General features: G+C 44.5%; 1 protein-coding gene across 3 annotated transcripts in view; it reads left to right on the forward strand.

Moving 5' to 3' along the window:
• arid4b (AT-rich interaction domain 4B) overlaps nucleotides 1-12,592 on the forward strand; it is a 37,026-nt gene extending 24,434 nt beyond the window's left edge. Inside the window, exons 10-24 of one of the 3 annotated variants that reach the window (XM_084949665.1) lie at nucleotides 1,778-1,854; nucleotides 2,507-2,655; nucleotides 2,757-2,829; nucleotides 3,013-3,107; nucleotides 3,203-3,300; nucleotides 3,483-3,681; nucleotides 3,818-4,023; nucleotides 6,236-6,418; nucleotides 7,487-7,571; nucleotides 7,670-7,865; nucleotides 7,994-9,211; nucleotides 9,369-9,479; nucleotides 9,671-9,895; nucleotides 9,980-10,126; nucleotides 10,288-12,592. In XM_084949665.1, the coding sequence (XP_084805791.1) occupies nucleotides 1,778-1,854; nucleotides 2,507-2,655; nucleotides 2,757-2,829; nucleotides 3,013-3,107; nucleotides 3,203-3,300; nucleotides 3,483-3,681; nucleotides 3,818-4,023; nucleotides 6,236-6,418; nucleotides 7,487-7,571; nucleotides 7,670-7,865; nucleotides 7,994-9,211; nucleotides 9,369-9,479; nucleotides 9,671-9,895; nucleotides 9,980-10,126; nucleotides 10,288-10,439 (3,214 nt within the window). In that variant the 3' untranslated portion in view covers nucleotides 10,440-12,592. The remainder of the gene's footprint in view (nucleotides 1-1,777; nucleotides 1,855-2,506; nucleotides 2,656-2,756; nucleotides 2,830-3,012; nucleotides 3,108-3,202; nucleotides 3,301-3,482; nucleotides 3,682-3,817; nucleotides 4,024-6,235; nucleotides 6,419-7,486; nucleotides 7,572-7,669; nucleotides 7,866-7,993; nucleotides 9,212-9,368; nucleotides 9,480-9,670; nucleotides 9,896-9,979; nucleotides 10,127-10,287) is intronic. The other 2 variants (XM_084949666.1, XM_084949667.1) reach the window with 2 other exon arrangements.
• Nucleotides 12,593-15,339: the final 2,747 nt, after the last annotated feature.

Below are 15,339 nucleotides of genomic sequence, written 5' to 3' on the forward strand. Positions count from 1 at the left end.
AAAGAAAGAAATAAGTCCTGTCAAGAATGTGCGCTCAGCTGGCGGTTGTGTTACTGCAGCGTTTCTTCATGTGGGTAGAAACATAGCCCACACTCAGCATAAATTAATCTGGCGCTTGTTCGCCCGCTCCAAAGACTACTTTCCTGTCTGTTTGAATTCCCGCAATGACTAAATACACTTGCTTCAAAAAGAATCCTGAGCGAGTCGCCGGCGTGACCTCCTTAATCTGCGGCTGAAGACAAATATGCAGCACAGGAAGTCTTATCACTCGGTTAAAGGTAGAGCTGATGAAAGGGATAAGATAAAGAATGATAAATCGGAGACCAGCTGGAAGTTGTACGGCTGTGAAGTATTTCCTCTCTGACCGAGGGCACCCTGTGAAAAACCTGTGTGGTGTTTTTTTTTGTTTTGTTTGCAAGTGGAATCACATCGGAGTACTTTTTCTTTCTGCTCTGCAGCTATTTGATTTAAGTTGCTGAAAGCGCTACTGTGCATCCAGGTGAGATTGCAAAAAACAGCAAATGAAAGGAGGAGGAAAATCTATATGATTGTAATGAGATTTTTCAGTTTGTTTCAGTCTCCAATCGGTTTGCTCTCATATGCATGAAGCAAAATTTCCAACATGTGTATCATTATTGTTACGCATAGCATTTTTAGAGTGTAGTAGCGAGACATAAGAAAACACATTTTAAGCACATTTGATTGCTGAATCCTCTCTGTCGCTGCAGTGCTGCGTGATTTCCTTTAGCCCTTTTACTGCTTTCAAGTGCCTTTTCCATTCTTCTGCACACACTGTTTATTATTCCACTTTTTATCTTTTCTGACAACCTCTTCTCAGCTATTATCAGGCTGGTGTGGTTTGTTTTTTGAACAAGGGGTTTACATCCATAAGCCACGTGACCTCTCCCGCACAGCGCCCGGGGTCAGTGTGTTCGCTTTCCTCAGGAGAGTTGTGTATTGTTACTAATAACCATTGAACATGTCTTTCAAAAAAAAAAAACAATGGCTTGAAAAACATTTTGAGGGAAAGGAAGGTCAGATCCAGGGGTGAGGCGGGAGTTGTCAGGAAGTGGTTTTACTGTTTCCACTGTTACTACAGTAACCAGATCTGGCAAGTCTTTCCTGTTTCCACTTTTTTTCCCCATTTAGCCAGCTTGCCACCTTGTCTGTGTTTTTTAACCTGCAACAGAAAAAGACAGTGTAATGAGCGTGAGTGGGTTTTAAACCTCAGCTAAACAAACCTGCACGTGGTTTCTCCGAGTTACAGACAGGTGTCGTTGTCAGTGCAGTGTTTGTAGTGATTATCTAAGGAAATGCCAGGAAACTGAGCCGTTCTCTCAGTATGAGGTCGTTTAGCTTTTATACACTTGTTTCTTTAAAATTTCACTCCATGACAAATCTAGTCATTGGATCTGCTCAGCTGCCTACAGATACCACAGCAAATCGCCTCACATTGCTCACCAGCCAAACCCCTGACTGCTTTCAGCTTACAAGCTTCACTGATCCGTGTGTCTGCCAAATCGCCAGCAGCTGACTGTGCCCAGCCGCTTTAGGGATGCTGTAAGAAAGTAGTCTGTGACCGCTCAGGTTTTTGGAGGCTTTGATTGGTGCACAGCTGTAAGGTTGTTTTAATGAATAAGACTACACGGTAGAGCTCTGAGCTGTTTGGACTTTGTTGTTTTAAGAAAACTTTTTTTTTGCAGCATTTTGTACATTTTCCACACATTCTGTGCACCTTTCTAATCAGAGTTGCTATATTTTTATTAATTTTTTGCAGTTACATGGTGCTACAGAAGGACGTCCGTGAGTTCGACAGCAGCTGCCCTCCAAAGGCTGACGCGAGCCTCAAACCCGGTGAGTTTGAAGTCGTGCTACAGAAGTGGTGCGCAGCAGAGCATACCTTTTATCAGCCGTCTGCGGGCCGCTCTGTACGCTGACACACTTGGCAGAAAACACTCGCAGAGTGGAAGACCAGAGAAGTTTTGTTTATGTTCTGGAGAGAACGCAGCGGTGGAGAGCTCCTGTCACTCTGCAGTCTATTTTTAAAGTCCTCACTAAACGTTTTTTGTAAAAGTGCTACATTATTTTTCATTTTATTAGAATTTTTTTCCACCACTGAGCTCGTACTCTCGTAATTGCACTTAGCAAACAGCTTTGTATTGTCCCCGTCTTGATATTCACAGGTGGTTGACTCACAACTGTGATATTTTCCGCGTTACAAAAGCGTAAAACAAGCATCTGCCGAGGTGGTTAGATACTGCTAAAACCCACCTGTGACACTGTGGCTGGATGCTTCAGCTGCTGTGCGTCACTGTGCAAACACTGGCAGGTTTTCATGCTTCCAGAGTCTTTTTTATACTGTAGCTTTTATGTGGGCGTATTATTGTTATTGTTGTATATAGTGTAGAACACATTTTTAAAGGTATAAGTGTGTCTTTTGAGCATGCAGTGATGCACGCACAGCTCCAAGAAGTGTTTACGAGGTTCGATTAATCCGCTCTTTCAGCGCTGGACGCAGCCCTGGAGTTCCAGAGGCAGCTGGTCGTGCCCAGCATCTGGAAGACAGAAGTGAAAGAGGAAAGTTCCAGCAGCGAAGAGGATGATGACGACGAAGAGGAGGAGCAGGAGGAGGATGCAAGTGGTGAAGAGGAGGAGGTAGAGACAGCAGAGCGCACTTATCCTCTTATCCTACAACCTCCCAGATTTAAAAAAAGAAAAAAAGAGAGATGCCAAACTGTCTTGTTTCCTGTCTGCAGGAGGAGGTGGAGCCGTTCCCCGAGGAGAGGGAGAACTTTCTGCAACAACTCTACAAGTTCATGGAAGACAGAGGTGAGAGCAGGGCAGGGACCAGTGTGATGTTTGAGGTTTATTTTCATTTGTGAGACGGGTTGTGAATTTTGTCTTCTTTTTTTTTCCTATTAAAAAGAAAAATCATAATTTTCTCCAGCAGACAAACATGTTGTGCTGCTTTTCTTACCACATCCACCTATGCCTTCTGCTTCTCCTCTTCAGGGACTCCCATTAACAAGCGGCCGGTTCTGGGCTACAGGAACCTCAACCTGTTCAAGCTCTACAGGCTGGTGCACAAACTGGGAGGTTTTGACAATGTGAGTGCTACTGCCCGCCCCTGAGAGCAGTTTGATGTCGCTCTCGTTTCGTTTGGTGTCGACTCTCTCTGAATTTTGTCTCCCTCGTTGAGCAGATTGAGAGCGGTTCTGTTTGGAAGCAAGTCTATCAGGATTTGGGAATCCCCGTGCTCAACTCAGCTGCTGGCTACAACGTCAAATGTGCTTACCGCAAGTACGTACAGACACTCCACAGCTCGAAAGCTTTCAAAATGCAAAATCCTCCAATCGACTTGCTTTTCATCTTTGTGTGATTAACTCTGAGCGGCGCAGGTGTGTCGGCGTGCGCACGCTTTGGAGCAGTAAGATTAAACTTTGGAAAATCTTATTGGATGTGTTGAATGTCTCATCACGCAGGTACTTATACGGATTTGAGGAATACTGCACCTCCACTGCCATCACATTCAAAATGGACCTCCCTTTGAAGCAGGGGACCAAGGGGGAGGCGAAACCTGAGGGGGAGGCAGGGAAAACGGCTCCTACGTCATCAGTCTCCGAAGAGCCGAAAGCCCAAGTGGACGGAGAACCTTGTAGCACACAGCCCGTTATCTGCAAGGTGCATTATCCCGAGTGCTGTCTGTTATTTTAGATGAATTTCTGCACACCTCCCATGTTTCTCATAATAAAGCATCATGTCTGTGAAGGTTCTCAGTCTATAACCTTCACAATAATAAAGCGTCCTTCTCTCGCAGGACGAGAAACCTGATTCGACCCCGAGTAAAACGGAATCCGAAACATCGAAAAGCGAGGGGAAAGAGGGCGGAAACGATGGCGATGACGAAGAAGAGGACGGTCCGCACAAAGCCGACGCCGACGAGGGCTCGTCGACGGCTCGCCTCGGAGCCGACGACATGAAGGAGGAGCACGATGAGGAGCAGGAGAGCAAGGACAACTCTGGGTAGGTTCACTGAAGGGGATGCTCCCTCCTCCACAGTTGCTTAAAAAACAAAACGTATGGTCAGGGCACAAACATGAGCTCCTGCATGGTAAAACTATTCCATGTGAAAGCAAAATAAGAATGCAAAAGGACTCGAGGTATTTGCTTTCCTTGGTGGCAGCACGATGCTAGAACACCATTAGCAGATGAGGAGCAGTGATCCTTCTGACCTTAAAAGTACTAATACGCCGTATACTCTTACCTGCTAACCAGAGAGAGGCGCGCTCTCCTCTCTCTCTCCTCTAACTAAGCTCTTATCCACTGCCCTTTGTGCTATTATTATTCCTTGTTGCTTAGTCGACATCGGCTGGCAGAGACATCTTAGAGCACCAAAGCCTGACTGCTACCTTTCACCTGGCATGTCATGCTGTGCTTTCTCGCTGTCTCTCGCTCGCTGGGATTGTTTGACCATGCCGAGCCTCTCTCACTCAGTGCACAACATGGCTGTGCTCTTCTTGATTCCTGCCCTTTCCTGATCTCTCTCTCTGCCACCCTCTTCCTGTCTTTTCTCTCATCTTTTTGGCTTTCAGTGTTCAGCTTTATTTAAATGTTCCATGTGTGTGAATGTTGTCATAGATGCATTAACCCTCCAGTTGTGAGATATGTATATATCTTTATATATACAGTGCTTGAGATGCTTTTAGAGGAAAACTCTGAGTGTTGGTAAATGGATTGTTGTACAGTTTGGCCTCAGCAGTCGCATTTTCCCTGTTGCTTCCTGTGATTAGCGCCGTTTGTCCAGCTCAGACCTGTTTGTTCAACGTCCACAGTGACAGATGTACAGCTGTGTTGTTTGGACTGCTGAAAGCTAGAAAACAGGTTCTTGGTTTACTGAGTCTCTGTGTCTGACTGAAGGACTGCAAAATTCCTGCACGTTATGAGGAGGTTATCTGTAGTTTATACCAACCGTGGCCACAGGTACCTGCTGATAGAAGACCACTTGTGACCTCTGTGACAGTCAGAAGTCTCCTTGATCCTTCGGCTTTGTCGGGATCAACGTCCTTGCAGATTACGAGTTTACAGATGCACTCAGTGGACAAGCCGCAGGCTGATCTGATCTGAGCTTTTCTGATCATATCAAACCTGTTTGATGTTTACAGGCTGTAAACTGGAACAGACCGGTGTTGTGTCAGGGTCACGTTTTCATTCCAGCATCAGCACAGACGGCGTGTAGCCACTGAAACTAGCTTACTGTGAGCTTAAACGAGAAGGCGATGCATTAGTAGGAGACATCGATGAGTTATTGTTGAGTTCTTGCTGGACAGGTGCTTATTTTTACGATGAAGCCTTCTCAACGGCTTTGCTGAAAAGTTCACTTGGACTGTTGACCTTTTGGCTTTTACTCATAATGATGACCACTGCAGTTGAATTGTGCTCATTTTGAGCAAGCCGAGTCTTAATCTACGTGATATTTGTGTGTTTTATTTATTTTTCAATCAGGGGTGGAAATGTTTTTAAAAATCAGTCGGCTCCTGGAAATAAGCCCGTCTGCACGTTCTGAGGAGCTAAGTTTGGGAGGGACTGTGAGGCGTGCTGTGCTGTAGATGTTGTTTGTCGCAGCGGGCCGACTAGGACCTCGCAGCCATGCTTCCTCTCAGTGCTGTAGCCTCGCTTTAAGTTGCTGCGTTGCCTGTCCCGTTGCGCTTTGCCATGCTTAACCCACCCCACGAGGCCCCCTGGCGCCTAAAACACTTACTGACACCCCTGCACCACCCCTATATCTCCTGATTGTTTCCCTCTAGCTCCTTCTTGTGGCTGCTTTGTTTCTTTACAGCGTGCGTACGAGGGTGAATGAGAATCCCCTGTGTGTGTGTGTGTGTGGGGTTAGACAGCATAACAGTAGTGTGATTTCTTATCATCATTAATTTTTACTATGAAAGAATAAAGAATGATGTGTTTTGTTTGTTTTTTTGCTGAAACACTTCATGTACTGTTCTTTGACTGGCTTTTCTATTAATGATGCAGCTGGACTAGAGCTAAGGCAGCTTATGTTTCTGTGCAGGTGAAGGTGTAGTGTTGTAATGGGACAGGGAAAGGCAAGGGTGGAGCAAATAGACTAGAAAACAGGCTTGTTATAGCAGCAGGCAGCGAGTTGGGGGTGGATGGGTGAGGGTGGTGGTTTTTGTGGTGTTATAGCCTAGGGCCAGGAAGTGCTGAACTGTTTTTCTTGCAGGGATGACAGCAGTCAGGAGGGGGAGGAAGGGGAGGAGTTTGAGTGTTACCCCCCGGGGATGAAGGTGCAGGTGAGGTATGGGCGAGGCCGCAATCTGAAGACGTACGAGGCCACTGTGAAAGAGGCAGACGTGGAGGGGGGAGAGGTGCTCTACCTGGTGCACTACTGTGGCTGGAACGTCAGGTAAGACAGGACCTGGGGAGAAATCACCTAAACGTCTATTTTCACCCTAATTCAAAAGAAAACAGACCAAAAAAACAAATTTTTAAAAATCCATCTCTTAACTCATGGGATCACCGCCTACATGGGTGTCCCCGCAGCAGTAACCCTTCCTCACAATTCTGCTTCGTGTGAACCAGTGCCATGGTCAGTACTCTGATTATGAAGAGCACTGGGCCATCTAGTGGCAGAAACACAACTGAGTATCGGGTTGATGCGGATTCACTCCTCAGCTTCCTCTCTCTCAGTTTTGACCAAAATCCCCTGTCTGTCTGTCCCCCAGCTGTCTGTCTCTCAAACAGATCTACAGACAGCCTGATTTTTTTATTTCTTTTTTTTTTTTTTTAACCAATTTGAAGTCTTTTAACAATCAAACAAAACTTCCAATCCTTCAATGTGACATTTGAATGTGAGCTAACACTGAATGGCCAACCTAAGTGCTGCTACACTCACCTCTACCTCTCAACCCTCTCCCCCCTCCCCAGCGGGTCAGGGTTAAACGCAGTGTTGAGTAGAGTGTTAGGGTACCATGACACAGAGGTTAACTAGTGCAATCGGCATTTCATCGTCTCAATGTTGTTGTGTGGTCCTCTAGCACTCTATAAAAGACAGTGGGATGTTCTCTGCATTGTGTCTGTTGTGTGTGATGTTGTGAAACTTTTTTCTTCCATCCCCCCCTCCCCTCCTCATACGACCCACTTCCTCGGTATTGTGTGAATTCTACTGAATATGATTTGTGTGGTGGTCGGTGTTCTATCTTGTTTCTTTCTTCATCGTAAAAAGGTTGTGTCTTTTTTTCCACATAACACCATGGGATTTCTTCTCTTGCTGTTGAGGCTTACTGTGTCACAGCAATATGTCGGGGTCAGACAGTAGAAGCGTCTGTGTGGTGGTGGGTGGTGTGAGAGAATATTTCACAGCCCCTTCTTCAAAGTCCTAAATGATGAAACTCTTTCTCGTCTTTGTACTTGATTTTTTTTCCTTTTTTTTTTCTTCTTTCTTTCTTTTTCTTTTTTTTTTTTTTTTTTATAGATATGATGAGTGGATCAAAGCAGACAAGATTGTGCGACCCGCCAATAAGAATGTACCAAAAATAAAGCACCGTAAAAAAATAAAGGTATGACTTTGGAGAGCCGGTGACTTTTATTAAGTCTTAAAATCCCGGTTTGGTGTCGTGAAGTGAAAGGCTGACTGACTTATGTTGACTTCTGGCAGAAAATGCAAGACAATTTGGAGAGGCTCGATGACAGGGAGGTTCTCGGCCCTTCGTCCAACGCTAACCGTGTCCCGCGCTCCAAGTGTGGCCTGAGCCAGGACGTCTTTTCCAAGATGGACGAGGGTGAGGACAAAGGGCCTCAGCAGTCTCCAGTCAAGGCTATAGAAATTACTTCTATCCTCAATGGCCTGCAAGGTAGCAACACTCATTAGCCTGTAGTGGTCATGCACACTTGCAGCAGATTAGGACCGCGTCGCTCTGATGTGTGTTGTTTTTTTGTTTTTTTTTAACAACCTAATATAGCTTTGTTCTGTTTGCTTCAGCCTCCGAGGTGTCCACGGATGAAAGCGAGCATGAAGCTGAGGAGGGAGAGCATAACGAAGAGGATCAGCCAGGGAGCCGTCTCAGAAAAGGCCAACCAGAGCCACCGCAAATTCCAGAGCGCTGGGAGGGCGGAGCCCCGTCCGAAGGGTCCAAACCCTGTCCTGTCACGGGAAAGACCCAGGACACCGTCAGTGTGGAGAGCCCAGATGCCGGAAAGCGCAGAAGCCAACCAGAGTCGGAGGGAGAGGCGAGCACGAGGAAGAGGAAAGCTGACAGCGCAGCAGAGAGGACTCCAAAAGGTCAATCCAAAGCTAAGACCAGGAACACCAGGAGTGCTGACTGGCTACCTGCGGGTTCTCCGATGAGAGGGGAGGAGAGAGCAGCCGCTCCTGGAGAGGAGAGGGGGGCCTCATCTAGCAGCAGTTCAGATGATGAGGGTGCAGCTGTGGCCGAGGCTCAGCCTGAGGAAAGTGAGCGAACCCGCCCCAAAACCAAGGGGTCACCGACCAAGAAGTACAACGGAATGAAGGAGAAAAGCAAAACCAGCCGACAAGGAGGCTTCTGGGAGATTCCCGAAAAGAGAGCCAAAGTTTCTGGGAATGTAGAGGAAAGGCCCGCCGTTCGCCCAAAAGGACAAAAAGACGTGTGGTCCAGCATCCAGGCCCAGTGGCCAAAGAAGACTCTCAAGGAGTTATTCTCTGACTCGGACACGGAGGCCGCAAACTCTCCTCCCCCACCGGTGTCCTCGTGTATGGAAGAGCCGAGCGTCGAGCAGGACGCGAGAGGCGAGGACGACACCTCGCAGGAGCAGATGGAGACCGAGAAGCTCCGGGAGTTCCCGAGCAGCGGGAGCAACTCTGTACTCAACACGCCACCGACGACGCCGGAGTCCCCATCGGGAGGAGGAGGCAGCGCTGTGGAAGAGTCTGGTCAAGCGCAGCCTTCCTCCCCGCCCCCATCCATACCCGCTGCCTTGCCTTCAGAGCCGGTTTCGGACGCTCTTCCCGCAGGGCCAGTACAGGAGGAGGTGACGGGCGGGCGCAGCGAGACAGATAGCAGCACAGTGGAGGTGGAGAGTCTAGGAGGAGAGCTGCAGGACGAAGGGGCGAGTTCCCCCTCGAAGGTGTTCGACGTCAGCCTCTCGTGCAACAGCAGCAGCAGCTGCAGCCTCGAGCTGAGCAACAGCAGCCAGCAGGAGAGCGAGCAGAAGTCCAAAGGTACGAGTGGCAGCAAAAATCTATTTTAACAGGTTTATTTTTCAGTGACACAACTCATTATTTTTCTTCAGGATGGAATACTGAAGAAACAGAGGCTGACTACTCATTTCACAGTCCGCCTATTCCCTCACCGTCTTCTCGCTGTTTTCTTTTGTAGCGTCTGCAAGTCAGAAGCGGCAGAAAGAATCACAGACTGGCGGCGCAACAAAGAAACACAAGCCAAACCGCAAGAGCCTCGGTGTGCCTCCCAAAAAGAATAGGAAAACAGGTAAGAAGAGCTGTGGGTGGAAATGATGACACCCGCTAACGTTCTCATTTTCAGCGCCAGCACTGCTTTCATGTGTCTCCGTTTCATTTATTAACCCGTTTGCAGGCATCATGTAACAGATTCCAGGTAGGAGAGGATTTGAGGCGTTTCCTGTTCACTGCATTTTCTTTCTTTTTCCTCTTTTTCTTCAGCCAACAGCAGTGACAGCGAGGACCAGTCTGTTGTTGAGGGCACTGCCAAATCAACTGCCTCTAAAAACAACCCATCGGAGCTGAAGGCTGCCACTTCGCCCAAATGTCACGGGCGATCTCCCCCTTCGAGCCATAAATACCACAAGCAGGGTGATGCAGACCATGCACAGCACCGGGATAACCACGGAAGATCGCCGCGGGTGTACAAGTGGAGTTTCCAGATGTGTGAGTATCCAACCCATTTGGTTTATGCTTGTCAGCTCTTTAGTGCTTCTTGTGAACCTATCCTTTCATTTTGGGTCCTCTCAGCTGATCTGGAGAAGATGACCAGCCTGGAGAGGATCTCGTTTCTTCAGGAGAAACTTCAGGACATCAGGAATCACTACCTCTCCCTCAAGTCTGAGGTCGCCTCTATTGACAGACGACGAAAACGCATGAAGAAGAAGGAACGGGAAAGTGAGTCAGCTCTTTATTGCCTGGAATAATAACTAGCATGTCATTTACTAAATTTGGTTCACCATTAAAGCAAGAGGAGTAAAACAGGAAGTCACTGTCGCATCTTTTTTTTTTTTTTTTTTTTTAAATCAGCTTAACCAATCACTGCTTCTGCTCTGCAGGCACAGTGGCCGCTTCCTCATCATCATCCTCCTCCTCCTCACCGTCCTCCAGCTCGCTCACAGCGGCAGTCATGCTGACGCTGGCAGACCCTCCGGTATCATCCTCATCGTCCTCATCTCAGAACTCCGGGGTTTCAGTGGAGTGCAGGTGACAGGACGACCCAGCAAGGAGCCACACCGCACGAAGCACTTAACCAGCACCCTGGGGTCAGCGCCCCGATTCCCTTTCAACAGGATGAAAAAGTCGACCCACATACTGTAACTATGGGGCACAAAAACCAGACCAGAGACAAAAAAAACACGAAAAAACAAAACAAAACAGAAGAAACAAGCACTATTTTTTACTGACAACTGTTTTCTCGGCAAGCTAATGGCACTTAAGTGCACTTTTATGACGATTGTGTAGGGGTGGGGCGGATGAAATTTGTCCAAAAAAACCAAACCCAACATATATACAGATTTGACTTTTGTGCTTTACTTAATTGAACATTTAAAAGAATTGTTTTTGCAAGCAATAATTGTTTCCATTTGATAAAGTTGTATTGCAAAGGGATGATTTCCAGTGAAGACCATCTGTCATCTGTCCTCGTAGCCCAACATGGCGCTCGCCATGTTATTTCTGGAAATCTGGAGGAGAGACGCTGCCACATTGGCATTAAGGGCATAGGAAAGGTAACTTTGCTATGTTTCTCTCTGTTTCATTAAAAAAAAACACAAAGAAAAATAAAAAGGACCTTCATGTGGATGGGGTTGCCCTCCCCATGTACAGCCAATCGCTCCTGTACATGGTCTGAATCAAGTAGGTGGTGATGGATAAGGTTTCAGCACCATCATATGTCCGCTGATGGCCTCAGTGGATCATAAGGAATGATACTGTAGTGCCTTTTTTTTTTTTTTGTTGTTGTTGTTGTTCTCCGCGGGGGCACTTTGAGAAAAGGATAGTACTTTCTTTTCCTGATCCTCCTCTCAGATCAGAGCGTTAGCTGGAACAACGTGTCCCATATAAAAGACTGCAGAACGCTGTGAGCGAGTGAGCGGGCAGTGAAGGGCTAAGGCAGGTAACGACGGGATGTTATCAGTGTATTAGGATTATTACAGTAATTGTAAAAGCAGAGCTCCTGTGTTGGATCACCTGCAAATCTACTACTGAATACTCATCCACAGATTACTGTTGAGATAACAGTCTAAAATGTGCAATGATGGAGGTTGGCGAATGCAATGGATGCATTAAATCAGTTCATCAGCCTTTTTAAAAGCCCATCTGCTTTTTTTCATTATGTTTCCATCCTCCATTTTTTTTTCAATCCCCCCACTTCAGTTGCATCAGCTTCACTGATGTTGATGTTGCATATCTGGAACCGGATCGAGTCAAAAGTCAGAACACACACAATCAAAGCCGAACTCCACGTTTTCAGTGTTTCCACCTACATGAATTTATTTAATTAAGTACATTTTTACTTCATCGAAATGACGCACACTTTATTGGCATGACATGCCTGCTTCTCACACTCATCCCTACCAAAAGAAAAGAAAAAAAAAAAAAGTTTGACTCTGTTTCTTGTACTATGACCAGAATAAAGGTAGAGATATTGTAAATGTGCATTTATATGATAAGGTGACGTACATGTATACATTTCTGAAGACATCTCCAGTGTTTCCTTTGTATAGACCCCCCTACTGTATGATAACCGGAAGTTACATTTTGTTCGGCACTTGTATGTAACTGTATGCTTTTGTTATAAATTTGTATATTGAGAAGTGTTTTGAGTCGAGCTATTTAATATCTTGCACTGTTAATAACATGTACTTTTCTGTACAGACAGTTTTATGGTTTTAACTGTAGTTTGAGTGTAAATAACTGAGGGTTGCAGCATGTTCCGTTTTTGTTTTGTTTTTTTGTCCTTTTTCTTGTTCTCAGTTTATTTGAGCTCATTTAATGTTGTTCTGTTCTCCCTTTCTCATCAGTTTTGAGTCTTTATCTAATTTCATGTTTGCTTTAGTTTTTATCCAGTTTTTCTTTGTGTCTTTTGTTTTTCTATAGCTTGTGCTTGTGAGAGAAGAATGGTGGTTTTTGGATGTGGCTGAACTATTTTCCAACCTGTACATGGCCTAAAGCTAAAGCTGTATGAACTTGTATACAGGAAAAAGTCTGTGTCATAGATCAACAGAAAGTAACGGAGCTTATTGAAAAATGCTCAATAGTATTTATTAGGCTCATCTGAGGATGGTCATTGTGTAATTTATTGTAAAAATGTAAGCAAAGCAGAAGCCTCTGTTTGAAATAAATGCCATAGTTTGTGAAGTACTCGGTGTGTCTCTTGCATCAGTGGTGGAAAGTAACTTTAGTCAAGTCTTTGAAGCACTTTACTCAGACACGTCTCTGTTATTATATAATTCAGTGATGACCAGCAACTGTTATCACTTCTATCAAAGCAGAGGTTTTGGCAGTTTGCCAGTCTGCAGCATTCAGTGGTGTTAGCATAACGGCAACGAGGAAAGACACCAGCAATCATCTTGGGGAACCTGCCCGTCAATTTGGAAAGGCTTTTAAGGCAGCGTCCAAACAATATGAAGCCAATCGCTCTACAGCGAGAAAGGTAAAAACTACTAGAGTGGGCATCCCAGGAAATTCACCCCAGGTTTATGACAGCACAATTAGAAAAAGACTAGACAAGTATCATGTGTTTTGTCTCCAGAGAAAGTCTTTCCTCCCCAAAAAGAACATGGCAGCAGTGTTGGTTTAAAAATGTGCATCTGAACAAACCACAAGGCTTCTGTAACAATTAGGGGTGGGTTTTAATAATCGATTCATCGATTAAAATCGATTCTGGCTTGGATAACGTGATATCGATTCATTAAAATCCTGAATCGATTTTTTTAATATAAATGTATTTTGCCCAAAATTCCAGAATCTCAGGTGAAACGTCACAAAATTTCAACAACCACCAAACATTTAAAACAGTAAATGAGAGCAGGAACACGGCTTCTGCACAAAGACGTAAACACAAAGCGCGGACCCGCGGATCAGAATCAGTGAGATGTGACTTTCTCACCCGACCGCATGGACACGGTCAGGGCTGAAAGCCGACAGCTCGCTGATTCTGATGTTTCGGCGGGTCCGCACTTTGTGTTTACGTCCTTTTTGCGCTGATTCTAAAGCTGTTAGTTTGATCTCCCTCCAAACAATATTGACCGAACCAGCAGCAAAAGAAGATCCAAACTAAGCTTCACATAAACATCGTCATGGACTCCCTCTGACTTTTGCTGTTTTGCTTCCACCACGATAAAATCACACTTCATGCACAGCTCTCTCTCTCTCTCTTTCTCAGTGTACTTCAAGAACAGTTTCCCGTCTATCCCCGAAATCTGTTTTCTGCATTATTTGCTTGCTTGTTACGCACAAGACTACCGTTCTTACAGCGCTGTCGGCTGATGTTTTTTTTTCCTTTTACTTACTTCCGAAAAGAAAACCTAATTTCTGCCGTTCAATAGGCTTCTGAACAAATTTAAACTTTTTAAAATGATACAAAATGCAAAACGCTTAGCCGTGTCTGTAATAAAACCATATGTTCATTAATGGTTTTCTTTCGTTTTTGATGTACTGCAGAATATTTTTATAAAATCCCAGGCCAGGAAAATCACCTTCATGTTTTTCTGTGTTTTATCTTCAGCTACTTTGACACAAAGGCCTCTGCTGTGATGCTCACACCTTTGATAAAGTCTGGAAAGTGTCAGCTTCCTTTTTATAGATACAAAAATATGTAAATGTACTGATCTGAATTATAATATTTCTGACTTTCTGAGGCAAAATTTCCCAGATTCAAATCGAATTGAATTGAATCGAATCGAATCGAATCGTGGATCGAATCGATTCAGGACCTTGTGAATCGGAATCGAATCGATTCTAGAAATCAGTGACGATACCCAGCCCTAGTAACAATGCCCTCAGAGCAGACAAGACCAAAGTAGATACATCAGACCATAATACCCAGCACCATGTTTGTTATAAACCAAACTACACATCAGCACAACCCCCTCATACTAATTGTCAAGCATGGTGGCTGGTGGAGGGGTGATGATTAGGGCTTGTTTTGCAGCTACAGGACGTGGGCATGTTGCAGTTAGTCGACCACAAAGACCTCTGTATACCAAAGTATTCTAGAGCCAAATGTGAGGCCATCTGTCCGACAGCTAAAGCTTGGCCAAAATTTGTTCATGCAACAGGACAATGATCCCAAATACAGAAGCAAATCTACAACAGAATAGCTTAAAAAAACAAAATGATGAAGGTGCTGCAGTGGAATGCTGCGGTGAGATGATAAGAGATCTGTGCATAAATCAATGCCGGCAAACCTCAACCATCTGAAGCAACTTTATAAAAAAGAGTAAGTGGAAATTCCTCCACAAAGATGTGAGAAACTGATAAAGTCACACAGAGGTGGTTCTGTTATAGGGGTGTGCTTAGTTTTTCCTCTTGGTCTAATTTTTGTTAAATAAATAAGAAATAAAAACGTTTTTTTTTTTAAATATCTAAGACGTAAAACCTTAGAACTGAAAGACTACATTTTTAACCATAAATTTAAATGCTTCTTTTTGTTAGTTTGTACATAATTATTTTTTTAAAATGCAGCATTTTAACTTTTTATCAATTTATATTAATATTATTATTATATTATGCATTTATAATATTTATATCTTAAATATTATTCTTCATCATTTTGATTTTAATTTAAAGCATGGCTGGGTAAAAGTGCTAAGGGGCGAAATGTGGCCAAACAAATTATTCGACAGATTATTATTGGTAATTTAACTACATTATACATTAATTTTGGTAAAGTACAGATTATTAACCAGATTAATGATGGTTAAAAGCAAGTAATCTTTGTGCGTTATTTATATTTGCCTTTGCTAATTAGCACAGGCAGTATATAAAATATTATACAGTCTATGGTTATTAGTGGATGTTTTATTTCCTTAGTTTGAGCTTGTTTGTTGCTAACTCAGATGTTTTGGGGTAATTTGGGTCACATTTCCCGCCTTCGTCTACGTCAT

This window comes from Perissodus microlepis, chromosome 13 (genome assembly GCF_051167445.1).
Source record: "Perissodus microlepis isolate ML-2025 ecotype Zambia chromosome 13, ASM5116744v1, whole genome shotgun sequence".
NCBI classification, from domain to species: Eukaryota; Metazoa; Chordata; class Actinopteri; order Cichliformes; family Cichlidae; genus Perissodus; species Perissodus microlepis.